Source organism: Cyprinodon tularosa, unplaced genomic scaffold (genome assembly GCF_016077235.1).
Source record: "Cyprinodon tularosa strain WSP-4 unplaced genomic scaffold, ASM1607723v1 ctg273, whole genome shotgun sequence".
NCBI lineage: Eukaryota > Metazoa > Chordata > Actinopteri > Cyprinodontiformes > Cyprinodontidae > Cyprinodon > Cyprinodon tularosa.
Window position 1 is genome coordinate 1,576,286 of NW_024038978.1, and position 21,270 is coordinate 1,597,555.

Sequence of the window (21,270 nt, forward strand, 5' to 3'; positions counted from 1 at the left end):
GCTTTATATATTATATATATATATATATATATATATACCGATATTCCCCACTGTCGCCCTGAATAGGTGAGCGTTGCGTCTCATCGGAAAAGGGTCTCATCTGATCAAGAGTATGTTCATATATTCAACTTGGATTCATAAACCTCAAACCAACAATCTTTCTAAATCTCTTTTCTTCATTCTGGTTCTTAGTTTGAATTTCAGCAAGTGTTCTTCACCATTTCTAGATGTGCCGTGCACACTGCATATTACACTGGGAAAAAAGTGGGTAGAGCCCAATCTCAAAGGCTAGACTAACATAGAAAGCGGGCATAGAGTAGAACTAATCTTATAACTACGGATGTGATGCAAAAACTTTTTTTTTTTTTTTTTTCTGTTTTTTTTTTTTTAAGAAAAGCTCTTACAGCAGCCAGTTGAAAACTTATTTTGTGTTTTTATAAACAGCTTTTATTGGGACACAATAATGGGCATCATTAAAACACAGCTCAGTTGCAGCTGCAATCTGGACTGTTATGGTCCCAGAAAACAGCTGCTACATTATAGGCACAGGACCTGCGCTGTGATTGGTCCGGTCTGTTTAAGTCCGGACCAATCAGGTCCACGTGGACGGTGAATGCATATGGTAACTGTGATTAAAAGTGTTTTTTTTAAGAAACTGCAAAATATTTCGCCCTGCCTCCCTCCCAAAAAAGTTTAAATAAAACATTTCCAAAACATTTTCCAAACCTCTTCAATAATCAACCCAAAAGAACAAAGAAGAAAAATCCCACTTCTATGAAAATAATGATTATGTGATGGAAAAACTGTGGGGCTTCATAAACGTTTATAAAAGTTAGATTTTTTTTCTTCTCTCTAAACTGGAAAGGATGAAGACCATCAGGTCTCGAATAAGCAGGCTGAAAAATAAAGGGATGGAAATCTGCTTGCTACAAATTGATCCATGATTGAAGCTTAATTATCAGTAGTCAGAGAGATTGTACAAAGCTGTTAATGTTTCTAAAGCCCTGCTAAGTAGGTTAGCTCATTATCATGCACGGTTTTTGAAGCGGAAAAGACTGCTATTTTGACCCAATTAGTGAATCAACAGGAAATCATATTTTTATGTTTGATCTCATGGATTCACCTCTTTGTTTCATGGGGTCATATAAGAGAAATTTGAATGTTTTTTGTGACATATCTAAATACAAGTAATCTGCCGGTGGCTATAGCAGAAAATCTGGTGTTACTGTCATTATGTAGTGGCAGAATTTCATGAGATTAACAGCATTTCTGGTTTAGAAGCCACTGTCGTGCCTCCCGCCCTGCTCTGAGCCTCGTCTGGCATCGCCGTGTAAAGCTGGGCCGGGCTTGGCTCTCATGCATGGAGGTGCAGATGGTCTTCTGTGTGATGTAGTTGGAGGTCCAGAGCTGTACCCCAGCAGGGACCCTGGCAGCTGACAAGCTTGGCTCGACGGCCGCCGTCCCTGGACGTTAGTCCGACAGCTACAGCAACAGGACGGGCCACCCAGGTGTCAGCCACACAGACTCTGTGTCTCATCCAGACACCTGAGCCAGCTGTTTGGCCCCAGCTGCTGTACCAGGCCACCATCGTCACACTGGACACCAGCACACAAGAGACACAAAAAGGATCTTCGGTAACAGGAAAAAGCTGATTCTTGATGTGAAGCCAAAAAAAAACGAACGTCAGAATGATCTTAAGGATGAAAGTGACATTTTGGCAGTTTGTGTGATATACTTTTCACATCTTTCTCTGCTATAGCCACAGTTAAGTTAAAATAAGTCAAATCAATGTAGTACGTAATTATAAATTGCAAAAAGAGGATACATACTTTTCAAAGGTTTTTACAACTACAAAACCCCTAAAAACATGTTTTGTGTTCAGCTCCCTTTAATCGAATTAAAAATCAACCAATTGCCACAGATGTGTGATTTATTCTTGGTACAAACCCAGCTGCTCTCTGCAGAATTTAAAGATTTGTTAGAGAATATAGGTGAACAAGTATCATAATGATGACCAAGGAACACTCTTGAAACACAGCCTGTTAGGGAAAGGTGATTGGAAGAGCAGCGGGCATCCATAGATGGGGGGTGAGAGGACAACAAGATCCAGGCTTTATAGAAGAACGATATTGTTGAAGATGTCCTGTTTAAATTTGGTTAGAGTTATGTACAGAGAATCAGTGGAAAAACATGCTCTTGATCAGATGAGACCTTTTCAGAGTAACTTTTGCCTATTCAGGGCAATTCAGTGGCGTCAGGTGCAGGACTTTGCCTTGCATTTGGAGGACTGTCAGTTCGAGCCCTGGCTACGGCCTTTAGTGCTGTTGTTGGGGCAAGACACCTTACCTGCATTGCCTAATGATGGTAGTCAGAGGGCCTGGTGGTGGCAGCGAGCCCCAGGGCAGCTCTGGCTACAGTGTAATGTGTCACCATGAGTGTGTGCGTGAATGGGTGAATGACTAAATGTAGTGCAAAGCGCTTTGTTCATCTCAAACACAGTATGCCCACAGTAACACATGGTGATGGCAGCATCATGCTGTGGGTATGCTTTTCTGTAGCAGGGACAGAAAAAAAATGGGACCATTTTATGATGAATAAAAACAGATGAACTTGGAAGAAAACATGGCATCCCACCCCATGCCTAACTAACAATATGTAGGAACAGTTAAAATAGTCCAGAACTGGACTGAATAATCCAAAAAGTATTCGTCTTCTATCATTAATCTGGTTTTAAGAAGTACGATTTTCATTTCCTAAAAAATGAAGCAGAAACACATTTTGCTTCATATGTATCTGTACTTAGCAAAGCGAAGACCAATTTTCACACTCCCTAAGACTAACTTGATGAAGCTTTTATTGATGGATACGCCAGCTTTGATGCAGAAACTGATTTGAACACAACATGTATTTGTTTTTGGTTTAGCTTTTTACATTCGCCTCCTTTTCCGATATTCATTTAATCAAGTCTTCTATGATCATGTTTTTAATGATGGTATGACAAAAGTTTGAATGGCCTTCAAGGCCTTCATGCTGTGGGACTTGCCGCAAAGTACGTTCATTTTAACCGGTCTAAGACGCTCAGCGGACTGGACCGATGCACTTCACAGTTAGTCAGCACTCCCACCCGCTTTGCCAGCTCAGCCTTTATTCAGTGCCCTGGAAATTGAGTTTTGCTCGCCCTGTAATGCACTCAAAACTACATCTGCAACCGACTGATAAATCTATGCTTTGTTGCGCCTGACAGATGGCTGTGAAATGAAATTTCAACGCAGCATGTTGCTGTTTCAGGAGGAAGGTCACCCCAGATTTCCCTGCTTCCACGTTCAGGATGAAGCTGTAATGACCGCTCTGTCTCTGGATCTAGTAGTGAACCTTTAAATATTTTTTAAGCTCGTTGGGCTCGGTGAGTTGACAGGTTTTTAGATTGTTTTGTTCCACCTCTGCATCTCTCTGGCTGCGAGAGCAGGCTGAAAAAACAAAGGTCCTTATATGACGTGTTAATATATTTTATTTACTCAGGGAGAAAATCTTTATATTCACAGAGCAGTGCTTGTTTGAGCATGCCTATATACTCACTGGGTTACTGTTTGGTTTTTCAGTCCACTTGATAAATAAAGATGGCATACCTTTATTGCTGTAACGCAGTGAGGGTCTGTCACTCTAAATCCCAATTTCAGTTGCCTAACAATGCCTGAAAAAGGAATACCTCTTAGAAAAATAAAACCAGGCCTCCCTTTCCACTCCTCCTTTCTCTCTTTCACCCTCAGCTCTCTTACGGACTCCGTGTGAATTGTATTTCCTCTCTTTCAATTTGCCAACCATGTTAGCTCGCTCCACAATGCACTGCCTCTGGGGACCGTGGGAAGGCAGGAGCATCGGCCCCGGTCAGGCCCAGAGAGAGCCGATAACCTTTCCGTGTTTCTTTAGCACGTTTTGTAAAGAACAATCAGTACTTATCAGAATCGACTACAGACGAATGCTAATTCAATGTCATGCAGGCAGCTTTCATTCGGGGGGAATGAGAACATCTCCGACTCGCTTTCCGACAACCTGACGTCTGCTGCAGACAAATGACACAAGAGAACGGCAAAATGCTTTTTATTGCCGCTCTGTTCTGTAATTCTCCGCCTCTAATCTATTCTTTGGAATTGCACAGAAAATTTTATTTCGGCTTTACCCTGCAGCTGTCATTTGAAGCATTATAACAGCATAAAACTAGGGAAAGACATTTATTCCGACGACATAATGATGGGGATGGATAAGTTCAATATTTACCCTCTAATCACTGTGGTATCAAAACAAAACACAGGCTAGTGAGCCTCCAATGCAAAAAGCGTTTATGAAATCACAGGATGTTTAAGGGAGTATTTTTATAGGTGTTGGGAATACAGCTAAATTATGTGAAAACAAATTTGCATAAAGGACTAAAAAGTCATCAGTGTGCAGAGGAAGTGTCACTAGTCATTATTAGGCAGGGTTAAAGAGAAGCATGTGGGAAGATAACTGGGTGTATTTGTGAAATTACACACTTGCTTCATGTTTAGAAAAGATATTGTACAGCTCAGTTTATTGAAAAAAATCTAAATTGTTGAATAAAATTTTCATAGATTTAACCAGAAAGATGTTTCAGGGGTAATTACTTGCACCAAATGTCAAAAGAAAAAAAAAAGTTAATTTCAGAGTAGCTGTAATGAAAGCTAGCATTAGAAACATAGTAATTTATGGACTGCCATCTGCTCTGTAAAGGTTACTACCACAGGCGATTCAGACATGTAAGTTCTACAAGAACTTAATTAAAATATTGCAGGATTTGAAACACATCCGCTTCTAAAGGGGAAGTTTTCTGTCTGCTGAGTTCAGAAAGGACAGTTGAGTTTGTTCCAGAAAAAAAGTTGACATTTGGAAGTCTTTGTCTGGTTTTGGCAGTCCGTCTAATATGCCTCTTTGCCCTCTTGCCTTTTTTGCCCTCCCAGCGCGAATTGTGCGGAGCCGTCAGTGGTGTGAGATGGCTCCCTGCATGGAGGGGGAGGTCTGCAGCCTCCTGTCCAACAGATCCGGCTGGACCTGCACCAGGGGCAGTGGTCGCATCAAGACCGTCACGGTAATTCACACGACGTGACATTAATACACGCCATATGCACTTACAGCAACACGCCTTCATATTCAGCGTGAGGTAGCCCCATGAGATCAGGTCAGGTGTCGTATGAATCCAAAGACCTAGTATGCATTTCACATGCTTTTAGTCAAATTCTCTGTCAACGTGAAACTTTAAAACATTAGGCAAGGCAGAAAAGCTAAGCTTGTCTGCTCTCTGATGTTAAAGGTTTGTCATTAATGTTGCTTTCTGAAGAGTTTGGTAAAGCCTAAAAGACTCAAAACTTGGTACATATAAAAGATAGAAAGGAAATACCTTGGTATGCTAAAAAAGAATTGGTGTGCAAAGTACACAAAAATAAAATCAGCCAATCCATTTCCTTTTGAGATGTGATGAATTGTTGATGTTCAGGCTGGGTGTCAGATTAGGGAAAAAGGGAATAAATTGGAATGTCTGTTTGTGCAAGGCGAGCCAATCTATTTCAGAAATTGTTCATTTATTGAGATTTTTTCACATGCAGCCATCTCTCAGGATTTTACAAAATAGTTTGAAGACAAATAATCTAATGAGAAGCTCTGTGGCTAAAAGATGCCTTGCTGAGGTCAAATGTTACATGATTTTGCGGTTCCTACTAAGGTACATAAATATCTTCTCCTTAGAACATATGAACTACGTCAGCAGAAGACCAAAGTGGGAACTATTTCTGTAAGTACATGAAACTGCAAATACAGTCTGCACAAGCTCAACGAAAACAGGAACAGAAAAGGTGGGAAAAGCATTCTCTAGTCAGATGAGTCTTTGATTTTTATTTTTTTTGCTGTGAGATGGGGGAAATTGTCGAGAAAGGAGAATAAAGACATGGAGCCATCCTGTCTGAATGGTTCTAGCAGTAATGTTGTGAGGATACTGAGTGGGACAGTCTGTATATCAATAAAATTAGAGAGCCTGGATCATGCTGCTGACTGTGTCCATGCTGTTGTGACCAAACTAAACCCATCCTCTGATGGCTGCTTATAGCAGGGCGATGCACTATGCCACATAGCTAGAATTATTTCAAATAGGTGACCTAAACATAATAATAGGTTCTCCGTGCTTCTATCCAAAATCGTTTCATTTGAGCTGGACATTTACCCTGCTGGACGGCACACGTTTCCTAACTTGCCCATGAATGGATGTGCTAGCATGACTGTGTTGTTTTGCAGAGGCTGTGGCTGCAGAACAGCAGCTGTGTTTCAACCACTGAGTGTGAATGAGGAGTAAAAGAATAATGAATGAAATTGTAAAAGTGTTATCTAATACTAAGGGATTATTATTATTTTATATTTCAAGTTACTGATCTGTCCAGTATAGCGGAACATTATTCTTGCCAAACACCCTGTTAAAAAACGTCTCATATACTACTTATATATATTACTTTCATTTAAAATTTTTGACCCGTAGGTTTTGGATACTGACTCAAGTAATTAAAACTGAGTGAAAAAGGAGATTTGCAGTTAGCTGACCGAAGCAAACTGTTCACTGAGCAAAATTAAGTGGCAGTTTTAATGTTTTAATGCTATGCAGTTTGTGCTAAAAATAGAGCTCTTCCTCTCATATGAAACTTTTTTTTGGACAAGAAGGAATGAAAACTGGATTTTAGAGCCATCAAAGTCTCAACATAACGCCTGTAACATCTCTAGTTCTTCAGTAAAGTTTAATAGTAATCCACTGGTAATAAGGTATGCTAGGTAACAGTAAAAGGGACAGAAACTCTTTGAATTTATGTTTTTAAAATTCCTTCAAATAATAATGTTATTTATTATTTAATATATATTAATTAATTGGATTCAGTTCAGTTTTTTTCTTAAAGTGAACACACTACAAATATTATCTCAAGGCACTTTACCAAGAATACTAAATTAAGAGCATTAAATTCTACCGCAAGTACCACCTGAGTCGAAACGGAGGAGCAAGGGATGGAGAGCAGGAAAAGGAGATGAGACAAGAACATGAAATGTAAGCCATTTCCTTCGTCAACCATCATTGGCAATCTTTTGGAAACAAGTTAGAAGAACTCAAAACCCTAGCAAGGACCCAGCCAGAATATTGGAAATGCAGCATTATGTGTTTTACTGAAACGTAGCTGCAGGATCATATCTCAGACTCCAGCATCTCTTTACCAGGCTTTCTGAACAAATGTATTTGTGGCAATAACTGGTGATTTAAATCATACCTCAGTCCCTGCTACAATACCAATGTTCCAACAGTTTGTCAGCTGCTGTACCAGAGAAAACATAACTTTGGACTTGTTTTATGCAAATATCAAGGACTCAGACAAATCTAAAGTAAGATGTTTTCTTGGAAAATCAGACCACAATGTTATTTTTCTCTTGCCAAGCCACTTGAGACAAACTGCATAGAAATAGAATAAAAAACTATAAGAAGATGGTCTCAAGGGGCTGAAGAAGGCCTGTAAGGTTGTTTTGAGGCTACAGACTGGGGTGCACTATGTCAGCCACATGGAGAGGACAGCAATACAATGATGGAGTGTGTCACTGGCTACATAAAGTTATGTGTAGATAACAACCATACCAGAACAGTGAAATGCTTTCCAAATAATAAACCATGGATCACAAGCGATCTGAACCAACTGTTCAACAAGAAAAACAAGCCTTAAAGAAGGGAGGCAGGAAACTAATGAGGAGCATATGCAACTTAAGGTCAAGATAAGAGAAAGCAAGGAGGCAAACAGGAAGAGACTGAAAAAGAAGCTCCAGAAGAACAATATCAGAGATAACATAGGCTTCAAGCAGAAGGATGATCACACAGATGGAAGTATGGACAGAACCAGTGAACTGAATCAATTTTTCAACAGGTTCAGTTCAGGAACAAGCTCAGCATCCTTCTCTCCTGCCCGCAGTCACATGGACATCATGCCCTCCTCTGCCACTGACTCTCCTGTTTCTTTGAGGTTTATGTCAGCCAAACAAGAAGATGGTGCTGCTCCCTCTACCTTTCACATGTCTGTCTCTAGCAGTAAAGGGAAGAGGCAAGAGGAGAAACTGAATCGTAATAAGTCACCAGGTGCTGATGGTGTCCGCCCCAGAGGCCTGAAGGCCTGTGCAGAGCAGCTCTATGGGATTCTACAGAACCTCTTCAACCTTAGTCTGACCCTGGAGATTTCCAATTATGTGGAAGACCTCCTGCCTTGCTCCAATGCCAAAGACGACTCACTTAACATTCATCATTGACTATAGGCCTGTTAGGCAGACATTCCACATCATGAAGGTCTTAGAAAAGACTTCTAAATCGTTCCTCTCCACTAGCATACAAGCAGCTATAAGGAACCCCTGCAGTTTGCTTATCACAGTGGAGATGGGGTTCATGATGCCATCATACATCAGCTTCAACAAACCCACTGTCATTTAGACAAGGCAGACAGCGCTGTGATGATCATGTTCTGGTAACACTCTGGCATCCTCCCGCTGTCTGCACACCATTCTTATAGCGTGGTGAGGTGCTGCTGAACCCATCCCAGGTGTGCATGCCCCGCCCACCAGTCAACTGGAAACACCTGTGGAGAAAAGCACTCAGAGGCAGGGCCAGAAACTCCAGAAGACTTGGGTAGAGGCATCAACAATCACCTGGATCAAAGACTACCTAACAAACAGACCACAGTTCATTGAAGTGAAGGGTCAGCTGTCTAATGAAGCAGTCAGCAGCACAGAAGCACCACAGGAGAAATTACTATCACTATTCTTTTTTACTCTTTACACTTCTGACTTTCAGTACCAGACTGAGTCCTATTACCTGCAGAAAAAAGTCATTGGGTGGATCAAAGATGGACAAGAAGTTGAGTTACAGGGAGCTGGTGAACCACTTTTTTTCATGGTGTAAAAAACAATCATAACATCCTGAATGTCAAAACAAGTGAGATTTTTAGATTTCAGAAGAAACAGGAACACGTTGAATCCTGTTCCCATCCTGGGAGAAGTAGTGGAGGTGGTGGAGGAGTATAAATATTCACCTGGACAATAAACTAGAGTGGAGATGCAACTTTGAAGCCGTCTACAAGAAGGGACAGAGCAGATTAGACTTCCGAGGGAAGTTTAGGTCCTCCTGTGATTACAACAAGCTGCTACATATCTTATATTAGTCTGTTATGGAGGGTATGATATCTTCTTCCATCCTCTGCATCAGAGCAAATGACCTTAATTAGTTCAAGAAGCTTATAAAGGCTCTGGTCTAGGACTCCTCTAGAACCTCTGGAGATTATTTCACAAAGGAGACTTCTTCATAAAATGAAGAAAATTATTGACAACAGAGTGAGCAGACCAATACAGATCCTTCCGGTATAGGCTGGATAGAAAATAAATAAATAGATAATTAAGTAAATAAGTAAATGAATAGATAAATAATGAATAAATAATGTTAATTTTATCAGAACTCTTGCTACAGCCTTTTCGGTCATCTGAAGGCTTTTAATAAGAGTTTGTGGACTTCCTGATAGTAAAAAATTGCAAAAGTCCAGCCTTGAAGTAACACATGCATCACCACTGGGCAGGATATTTTTTAATTTTTGCAATATTCAAGAGAAAAAGGAAATTCTATGGAAAATAGGCCCTAGCACTGATCCCTGTGGTGCTCCACCCTCGAGCATGAGGAAGATTTATCATTAATGTGCACAAATTGAAATCATTAACCAGTCTAGTGCTGTTCCCTAAAATTCCTACAAAATATTCAAGTCTTTCTAAAAGAATATTATGATGAACTGTATCAAATGCAGCACTGAGCTCTAAAAGGATAAGCACAGATACAAGTCAGTTATCTGAGGCCATGAGAATATCATTAGTGACTTTCAACAAAACTGTATCAGTGCTTGGATGAGCTCTAAAGCCAGACTGAAACTCTTCAAAAAGTTAATTATGGAGTAAGTGGTCACACACTTGTTTCTCAGGGATTTTACATAAGAAAGGACGATTGGATATAGCTATAATTGACTTAGTCATCTGGGTCATGAGATGGTTTCCTAACTAAAGGTTTAATACCAACGCCTGGGGTACATATCCCTGTAAGAGGGATAGGATAATCATATCTTAAATGGAGGCAAAAATCAGAGGGACTAGTTTCTTAAATAACTTGGTTGGAATAGGATTTACCATACAACTAACATACAACTCCGAAAGTTCAACCTGAACAAAAAAATCCAGACCAGGTTCAAATTCTATAGTTACCTCAGTTGCTGCCTCATCTTCCAGAAATAAACCAATCATATTTAGAGGGTTGCCAATAATCGTATTTTCAATAGAATCAAACGTATTTATCCTGAAAAAAAAAAAACACGGTGTAAGCCCAGCTTAAGTCCAACAACAAAATCATCAATTTGTAAAGGGGAATAAATTAAATGGTTGCCCTCTGCAGTGAGGCAGAGGAGATAAAAAGTGGAACAGATTCTTTGAAATGTATAACTGCAATATCTGATAAAGATCTGCTAAAGTGAAACCTTATTTTGGGAGAGTAGAACACTGTTAAAGTATATTAGGATTATTTTTATTGATGATGATGATGATGATGATGATGATGATGATGATGATGATGATGATGATGATGATGATGATGATGATGATGATGATGATATAGAGTCATGTGTCAAGACTAGTGATTTTCCAAGCAGTGTATGTAATTAGGGCAGTTCTTCTGTCAGGATATACAGCTATCATGTTCATTATGTACATAACAGAGATTTGGGAATGAAATGAGGACACAGACAGAGTGGATCCTTCTTAAGAGCGAGCTCTCTGTGCCTTTATCTGGAACACAGTGTAATATTTTTGAAAAGGCTGTAGCCAGGAATGTTTCCTCATTTACAAACATGTATGATGTAATGATGTGTCATGTGATGATGTAGCAGGCTGTGTGTATAAAATGCTTCTTAAACCAAGATTTGGGGCTATTGACTGTCTGATTAACCACGCCTGAAGGTACCCTCGTATCTGTTCATATCAGCCTCTCTGATTTGAGTAAGATTTCAATTCTGTAAAAGTTGTCATGTTTTCTAGTCATTAAATACATAAACTTAAAAAAAAAGTGATATTTAAAGTGTTTGCTCTGACTGATCTCTTCTCAGGAAAAAAACAGGAGAGACAGCTTCAAGATGTAAACAGAGAGCTTTCCATAACAAATCATTTTGAAGGTTAATAAAAAGTGGTCAAAGAGGACAGGGGAGTGAGGGAATACTCTAAATGAAATATTTTGTTGGTGGGAATTCTTTACACACTCAGGGCAAAAGTTGTCAATAAGTATGAATATGTTGATTTTTATTCCAATAATTTAGGTAATGATGATTTATTTTCCTTTATGAAGTTAAGACGCACTTCACACCACTGCCAATCACATTCACTTTAATAGATAAACTTGTCGCCACCTGCTTACTTTCAAAACCAGTATTTTCCAATAAAGGCTGTAAATGGCAACAGTTGGTTTCTTAAATGCAGGTCCAACCTCATTGTTTGTAAAAAAGTATATTTGGTTAATTTCCAGTAAAGTAATTTAAAAAACAGTACGCCTAAAAATCTCTTGCTGCTTGGATCAAAAAAAGTCAAATTAATATGATGTTTAAGTTCAAAACATGGTCAAAACGTGATCAAAAAGTGGTTAAAAAATGTTTTACAACATTTCCTGTCATCAGTGGACATTTGACAAAAAAAGCAATGTCCACAAGCTCGTGTTTGTTTTAAACCCCTTAGATTAGTGGGGAGGGTCTAAAAGTTGTTAAAGTGATCTAAACAAGTCTAAATTTAAAAAAGCAAACAAAAAAATATGACAGTTTTTAGTCCCAAACTCCTTAAATTATATTCTGTCAAGAGAAAAACACTAAATTATTGGAGTTCACGGTTTACAACAACTAAACATAATTTGCCACAACAAAACTCCTACTTTAACTTTATAACAACTAATCAATAAAACTTAATTGCAGTAATGTAATACTGCACATCCTTGGTCAAAATCATAGGTTTTCAGAAGGTGCAAACTTTATAGACATGTTATGATTATAGTAAGTCATATGTGTGTGATCCAGTTTGCATGAATTTCATCTAATATCTGGGGTTTGAATTTACATTAAGCATAATACAAATGTTTGTGTGATTATAAGCATGCATGAATAAAAGTATGCTTTCTGGCTGTTACTGAAGCCCACACAAAAAGTGTAATTTTTTTAATTTACTTTACATATGCTCTAGATATTGCAATTAATCAAATTGACCCCTTAATTGTCTCATGAAGATGCCTCATAACATTAGAGTATGTCTGTTTCCCCCCAAGTTATCAATAGGATCCACTGAAGCTTACTAGGATCCTGTAAATAAGTTGTAAACAGGAACAGCTGATGGAAAACATCTGCTGTGACATCATGTATCTACATGCTGCATTGCTTCTTCCCCTTACTAAATCTTTAACATGCAAGGCTGATACTGACAAACGGCAAATTTGCTATTATTTCTATGGTAAACAGAAAAGTCAAGCTGAAAAAATACATCTGACCTCTGGCTGACTTTGTTAGAGATGTAAATGAACAAACATATTAAAATTTTAAAACATACAATATGGTGTCATCTGTTGCTCTGCGAGCTCCATAAAAAAATCTAAGACTCCATCTCTGCCAATGCTGCAGTACTGACTGAGTAATGATGAATCTCTGTTTGAGACAATGCACTGTACAGTATCTCAAAGCAACACTATATTGCTATTCTGGTTATATCTTTTTTTTTCTTTGCTGAGAAGCACCACTGCAAATGAAGTATAAATTTATAAAGGGAAAAATCCAATAGGAAAAAAATAATAACAACTCTCCAGGCTCTATTTCTTGCCTTGCAAGTGGTTGTAGCCATGGCTACAGGTCTCTCTGCCACTGTGTGGTTCTCATTAAACCACTTGGCCATTTCACACCATGCACCTCAGCTGACATGAGGCTGCTGTCTTCTGTGAATACACCATGCAGGTGTGTTTCTTGACCAAATGGTCTTCAAATTATTATTTTCCAAGACATGTTGAGAATGGATTATATGTTCTAACAAACATCATTCAGCTGCTCCAGCCAAAGGTTTCACTTATGAACTTTCTACTGAATAAGACAAGTTCTAGCTTTTATTTTTTAGCAAGTGATATAGTAAACGCACAATTGTACCGTAATTTGGATTGGACATTGACCACCCTATTTATAGAAAGTTTTTTGTTTGTATTTTACAATTGATCCCTTATGTTAGCTTCTTATTTTGACAGTTTGTGGTGCACTAAGGCAATACCATACATAGTAACGTCAAAAATGGAGCCTAGGCCGAAGTTCAACTGAATAAAGGATTACTTACCCATGCCCGCCTCCGTCACAAGCCAATCAGTTCTGAACCACACCTCCACGAAAGCCAATCAGCTTTCTTTGCTCATCTTTAAAGGTCGCCAAATCCACATCTCAGTCTGCTACCCAAAGCCTTGGCAGTGGTTGCACCATGTCGAACTTTGACTCAGATGACTGGATTCACCCACCTCCAGCCCCTTCTCCACCATCGTAGCCAAAGCTTCATCAGAGTGTAATTCTTCCCGGACTCTAGCTGCATTCCCTGTCTAATCTCAACTGGTCCGGCAGAAGACCACCTTGTTGAGCCTGGTTCTGCCAGAGGTTTCTTGCCAATGAGGAGTTTTTCCTCTCCACTGTTGCTCCATGCTTGCTCATCATGGACAGGTCAATTCAATCTGTGTTATCCAAGCTGGAATCTGAAGCACTAGTACCAGCTCATGCGGTCCGCTGGATCTCTTCATACAGCAGTCTACAGACTGACCAACTCCATCCATCTCCACTCCACCACCAGTTTCAGGCCTGGGGGAAACATCCATACTCTTACTCCTGTTTATGCATATCAAAGCAAAATGAATTTCAACTCTAATGTTTCCTGCTGAGGTCTGAGCACCAAAGACTAAAGTAAATGTATCAATAAAACTAATTGTATTTCTTTTGTGTGAGTGGAAACTCCAATGTGGATGTGCTGCCATTATGAAAATGAACTAAACTGCAACAATGATGTAGAAATGAGTATACAATTCCTAAATTAAGCATATTTACACTTAATGTGAGTATGTGCCGTAAATAAGATAATTTGCCAATGAAGTTCGATTTTTACTTTTACTTTTTTTTAAATAAGATAATTAGATAACAGACACTTGAAATATGACAATGTAACTGTTCTTTCGAAGTTGAATGTAAATTTCCTTGTTCCAAAGAAGTGATTTACTTTGATTTAAATTTTTTGCAGTTTAAATGGTTTTTATTTAAGGGCAATACATTGCTCCAATTCTGCAGATTATTTTGTTGTAATGTAAAAAAAAATGTCTGCAGTGTAGTTTGTGTAAAATATATGTATGAGGTAAAGCTTTTCACAGAAGAATTTACATAAACACCAGCTTTCCAGAGGAAAGTGCTTATGGGCCAGAATATTATGAGTTTTTGTTGTTTTGCTTTTTTTATTTCGGCATAATCTGACACTGGGAACTTAAGTTGATGAAAGTAAGGTAATTATCTTCAGCCTCTAGCATGCCTGAAGTGTGCTGCTTATTTTTCCGACACACGTGGCATCTCCTGAGGCTGTTTTGTGTTTTTGTTCTTACCTTAAAAATAGGTGATGAGAGCTTCTATGGTGGCCAGCACTTGTCTTAGTTTTTTTGGTGCTTAAAAAATTAAGAATTAGAAAATATAATCATTTTTACTTTGTCTTTTGCCATAATACACAGCTGAATAATACAGCGACACATGAAGAGGAATAAATAACCAATGCTGCATAAACAGATAAAAATCACTTTTTCTGTTTTTTCTGGTTAATATTTCAGGAATATTTCAAGAATTAAATATCCTGTGTTACAAACAAATGCATGTAAGAGAATAACAGAAGGATCCCCGCAAGAAACTAAAAACAATTTAAGTTTTTTTGTAAAAAAAATTCCCCAAATTTGTGCAAAAGTGTAGGTTTGTACCAATGCTTGTACAATAAGAAATAATGTTATCTCAATGGAGAAAAAGTTCAATTTTCTGCCTTGTGAAAGCTTGCGTTCTCTTTTGTTGGTAAATGGTCACTACAGCCGATATACGTACAAGCCATAGCAATAATGAAAATATTATTTTATGAGGTATTTTTTTTTACATAATAACAGCTTTAAAACATATTACAGTATCTTATAATCTCTGAGAACTACTTATAAATTAGGGTTGGGCATTGTTAGAATTTGAACGATTCCAATTCCGATTGCTAGTTTCGTTTCTGATTCCTATTGATTATTGATGCCAACTCTTTTAAAGGAAGGCTGATAAAAGCTGAAATGTTTTAAATGAGCTGGCTAACCCAAGTTCTGTCAGAATGAAATGGTCTGAATGTCTCTAAGAAATGTTAATTGCTTGAGCTTTAAACTTTGTGTAAACAAAGCCTTAAAACATCACATTTTCAACCATTTCAAATTAAACTTTCTTTCTATTCTATGAAAGCTAAAATACATTTCATTTTTTTTTTGTCACAGGGTTAGACTTTCACATATTGATTTAGTTTTGAAAACATTATTGAAACACATTCACAGTTTCCTATAAAGCAGATACTTAAGTCGTTTAATAACATTTTATTTTATTACCCGATTCTGTCAGGATCAGAACAATTGAACCCTGTATTCAAGGCAGACAAACAGATTTCGCAAAACGTTTATTAAAAATGGAACTGCAGTGATCTGTGTCTAAGGCAGGAACCTCTGCAGGAACAGACAGCAGCTTGGTGACCACATCTATCTGGTGAAGGACGATAATGAACGTGTGAGTCACTAACCTGGTCTCATAGTTCAGTTCGAGCCCAGAGTGTGAGGTTGGTTCCAGCCGGTCGGCTGCCAACAAGATGCAGCGGGCACCGCCCAGAGAGTCCAGATGCTGGAGTCTCAGAAGGCAGAGGACAGGCAGGAGATCAGAAGCGAGCAGATGAAGGAAGGTAGGAGGGAGCAGCCAAAGCCACTGTCAAAGATATGCTCCGGAGTCAGAGCCAGGAGATCAGGGAGTCAAAGAGGTGTTGAAGGTAAATTCCGAATGAAGTCGGGAAACGTTTCCTTGCTCGGATCGTAGACAGGCAGAAATCCGGCTGGAGTCCAAAGACATGTCAGGCAAACAGATCAGAATGGGACAGGCAGGCTCAGAGGTCTAGAGGAAGAACGGGCCTCTCACCACAGGCTTGAAATAATCTGGCATTGATGACAAAGCAGGTGGATCAGATTAATGGTAATGAGAACTAGGCGGAGATAGGCAGGTGAATGAAATGAGGAATCAGACCTGACATAAGCGCCTAGATCGTGACAAATTCTCCTGTGCTAAGAAAATAGGTTTTATCATACGAAACAGAAGAAAAACAGCATGGTGTTGTGCTAAGAAAAGGAGTTTTATAATGGAAACAGATAAGCAAAAACATTCAATTAATAAAGTTCCACTGAAATTTCTGACACATCCACATTGAAGTCATTTTCGTTTTATCGAGAATGCAAAGGAAATTTGGCAAGTAACTGTGAAAATCTATTATTAAAGGTAGAAAAGGAAAAAGAAAAGGCTCTGCTCTTCTTGTTGATGCTATACTACATTTGCAGAAGGAGCAATTTCCCTCAGTGAACTTACCTTAGCATATCACCTGCGCAGTGGGTCAAAGACGAGGTACTTATCCAGCAACTAAACACAGAGTTTAAATCATGTTAGCTAGGCGCTGTCCTTTGTGTAATTTACTCCCATTGCAAGTGTCATGGTTTTCCAAATTTGTCATTTCTTTAAATTACTTTATTGTATGGTCATGAACTCTGGGTCATGACCGAAAGAACGAGATTGCGGATACAAGCGGCCGAAATGGGTTTCCTCCGTAGGGTGGCTGGGCTCTCCCTTAGAGATAGGGTGAGAAGCTCGGTCATCCGGGAGGGACTCGGAGTAGAGCCGCTGCTCCTCCACGTCGAGAGGAGCCAGTTGAGGTGGCTCGGGCATCTGGTTAGGATGCCTCCTGGACGCCTCCCTGGTGAGGTGTTCCGGGCATGTCCCACGGGGGGAGGCCCCGGGGAAGACCCAGGATACGCTGGACAGACTATGTTTCTCGGCTGGCCTGGGAATGCCTTGGGGTTCCTCCTGAGGGGCTAGAAGAAGTTGCTGGGGAGAGGGAAGTCTGGGCCTCTCTTCTTAGGCTGCTGCCCCCGCGACCCGACCCCGGATAAGCGGAGGAAGATGGATGGATGGATATGACTTTATTGTTGTGCACAGACCTCTGTGTGATCTTCTTTACAATTATTCAGTAGCTCTTTCATCTGGTTAGCAGACTCAACATCGAAATCCTTCTTTATCTTGTCCATGAGCGAAAGGCGGGGTACACTCTAGATAGGTCGCCAGTCCGGAGCAGGATACTGAAATTAGGAATCTGAAATTCAAAATTTGAATGATTCCCTGTAAATTTAAAAGGTCAGAAAGGTACCGATCAGTTATCTGTGCTTAAATGGCTCTCATGACTAAATACATAAATATTAAATAACTTAAAAATAAATAAATGCTAAAGTCAAGGAAGGTCCTGTTGCTCTGGCTTTCAAATTTCAAACTTTGAGGGGCGTTTTAGTTGAAAGTCCTATTTGGAAGGCAAACGTTTAACCTGTGGATGGTAAATGGTAAACGGCCTGTACTTAAAAGGCGCTTTTTCAAGTCATGAGACTCGACCGAAGCGCTTTACACTACATTCAGTCATTCACTCATTCACACACACACACACACACACACACTGATGGTGGCAAGCTACATTGTAGCCACAGCTGCCCTGGGGCTCACTGACAGAAGCAAGGCTGCCGTACACTGGCACCACCAGGCCCTCTGACCACCATCAGTAGACAATGTAGGTGAAGTGTCTTGCCCAAGGACACAACGACACTGAAAGTGATTGACCGGGCATGAACCGTCAATCCTTAGATTTTAGGGCAAACTCCTGTGAAGTCTAACTTGACAAGTTGTGTTGTTAATGCTTTGAGTCTAATACTTTAATAGGAATTATTTAAGGAAAACAGTGCATGGCAAGTACTCTAACCTGACAAGCCTGGACAAACAGCTCTATGTTCTCCTGGGTAATTCTGTCAAATATTATGTGCTCGTTGACCTATGTACCAGAAGTCTTTTTGACTATTCTATTTTTTTCAGTAAAATTGATAAATCAGCTGAAATGGCAGGAGAGACACAGACATCCCCTTCAGGTATTAGGTTGTCAGAATGAAAGAGGATGACTAAGGCAATATAACTTATAAAGACAGCGCAATCACAGCATAACGCATGGAGGGCTGACATGAAGGACGGAGCCTGAGAGACGTCTGTCCTCGTCATCAGGTACACAATGCCAGAGGTCAGTCTGCAACCTGGTCAGTGAATTTTCGGTCTGGCTTGTCTCTCCCTTTTGATGTTTCATTTCCCTCGCTCTTCTGCCCCATCCGTCTCACAGCCCCTAGGCAGCTGAGGCAAATTTAAGACCATGTTTTATAATAAACTCTGACAGCTCACTATGTCTAGTGCTTTTGCCTTGGTTGGAGACATGAAGATAAATGCATATTACTTGTCTTGCTGCATATTTTTAATGAGCTGTTGCTGAGCAGTGTTATAGTCACAAGTGATACTCATATGTCTCCTTCGTTTTTCTTTCTTCTGAAGGAAATGGGGATGTTGAGAATTTGGCAGCAGAAGATCGCCAATGTTCAGAGGTATTTGGAGTAAGACCTGAAATTTGAGCAGAGTGCACCCAAGAGGGTAAACGAAAATGAGAAATCTATATGGGGGATTGATCAGGATGGGGTGGAAGGAGAGCAGCACTTTCCTCCTATCCGTTGCTGTGAACTAGCAACACCTTTAAGATAGAGCAGAAAGACTGTATTCATATAACTGTTGTAATTTCATTCACCATTTCGCATTCATGCAGTGGGCATGCAGTGAGACCCCACAGGTCTCTGAGATATGATAATAGCTGTGCCTATTGTTTCAAACTGAGGAGTATAAAGTTTGCTGGAAACCTGCAAAAACGATATAGAAATAAGTTTAAAAAAAAATATTAAATGAAGTGCATTTACCCTTAGGTTGAGCAGGTAAATAAGATGATTTGCCATTGGAATCAGTATTTTACTCTTCAAATAAGATAATCAGATATTATGCACCTGAAATAAGACAATGCCTTTTTTTTCTTATTTTAAATGTAAATTGTCTCCTTTAAATGGAAAAGTGTCTAACTTACCTCCTGAATTCAATAAAAAAATACCCTTATTTTAAGAAAAAATGACTTATTTAGGTTTACATTTTTTATGCAGTGTAGTAGATAAAACATAATGATAAACATGCATGGTTGTGCAACACTATTCATAAAGCATTTGCTAAACATAATTATGCCCATGATATTATGTTTTCAGATTTATTTAAACCATCCACACACGTTATTAAATCAGTTTTCAACTTTTTAATGGCTTTGAATGATATTTTCAGCAACTAATTTAAAATGCTTTATTCCTATTTTTAAGTGAGTCTCTCTTTTCTGCACGCTGTGGTATTGTTGCTAGTTTTTGGGTTTTTTATGTAGCTTCGCTCAAATGAATCAAAGCACTTTCACATATACCAGATGTCATCCAGTTAATCCATTTCATTAACCCAGTAGAAGACATCAATATCACCACAGGACAGATTACTGTCTAATTATTAGGTTTAATTCCTATGAGCAGCTTGTATGCGACTCAATCTCTTTAATACCACTTTCACAATGTTAGGGAATTTATCTGTGAACCAGAAATGCAATTTTCTTTAGACAGTTCTCATCTTTACTACCTTTCAGGAAAGGATATTTTTCTCTCTTTATTTAGCAGCTGGAGCTTATATAAACTAGAAGGATTTTTTTAACATAAAAGACCAGTAAAATATTATAAGAAATAAATAATATAAACAACTCTTCAATGCTAACATTATATTGTCTACTGTCTGTAGGGAACAAGCCCCTTAAAAAAATGTCATTAGAATAAAAGCCTAGTGGTTAACACTTCTCTGGTACTTTGGCTGACATCTGACATTTGTCGGGGTTAGTTGCACCTTTATTTTGTTTAGAACTGACTAAATCATTATTACCAAGTACTAACCAGGTAAGCTGGAATGAAAATATGTAGGTTAAAATTTAAACATTATTAGCAGAATCTACTGAACTGAATGGGCGAAGCAGAACCTAGTACCCGTCTTCCAAAGCTTGGTTTTAACCAATCACAGTAATTTGTCAAATGGCGGAAGACCACTTGAGAACCCACTTACAGCTATAAATGTCTTGCTGTCCCTCTTCTAACAAACAGATGTTATGCGTGTCTCCCTGCACTGCCATGTTTATTTTGTTTCGACGTTGGGCTCGACAGCTCTTGCTTTCATCACTATGTGTCCAACCTTAAACCATAACGCTGCAATGTGGAATGCTGACCCGTTTTAATTCGGTCTACAGTGGTTGAAGCAGAAATGAGACAATATGGATTCTTGCAGATTTTGTAAATGCACATCCACCACAAGAATCCATAGTCCAGTCTAAGAGACTTTTCAGCCCATGTTGAACTTTATTTAATGTATCATTATGGTGTTTTACCAGCTTCATACACATCTAGCACCTAAACACATCTCTTTCCTTATAGTGCAAAATTGTTTTTAAAAGTTTCACAAGAGCTGAACCCCCTTAAACAGGACTGTCATGAAGAGTTTTTCCTTTTTTTCTTCTGTTTTGTCTCTGTGGGTCAAGAGACGTAACTGATCATCTTGTGCAGCTGCATTTTGAGAACAGAATGTTAGCCTTTATCAACCAGCTGGCATTTTACTGGCATAAAACGGGAGTGTTGGCCTAGTGGGTAAGAGCAGTGCGCTTTTACTCAGAGAAGGTTGCAAGTACCCGGTTTGATCCCCTCAGCCTCCTCTCTGGGTTCCTGAGCAAGACCCTTAATCCCACACTGCTCCCTGGGCGCCGCACACTGGGGCGATGGTGGCCTTGCGGTTAGGGTCTTGTGCTTGGATCCTAGACATTCTGAGTTCAAGCCCTACTCCCAAAGACTGCCTCTCTGGCTCCCTGAGCAAGACCCTTAACCCAGACACTGCTCCCTGGGCGTCGCACAATGGCAGCCCACTG

General features: G+C 39.4%; 1 protein-coding gene across 2 annotated transcripts in view; it reads left to right on the forward strand.

Moving 5' to 3' along the window:
- Positions 1-21,270, forward strand: part of tafa5l (TAFA chemokine like family member 5, like) — a 101,921-nt gene that overhangs the window by 56,981 nt on the left and 23,670 nt on the right. The window contains exons 3-4 of one of the 2 annotated variants that reach the window (XR_005281191.1): positions 4,974-5,101; positions 5,755-5,800. Coding sequence is in view for 1 of the 2 variants with exons in the window: in XM_038289926.1 (XP_038145854.1) it covers positions 4,974-5,101 (128 nt within the window). In the remaining variant the exon portion in view is untranslated. The remainder of the gene's footprint in view (positions 1-4,973; positions 5,102-5,754; positions 5,801-21,270) is intronic. The other variant, XM_038289926.1, reaches the window with a different exon arrangement.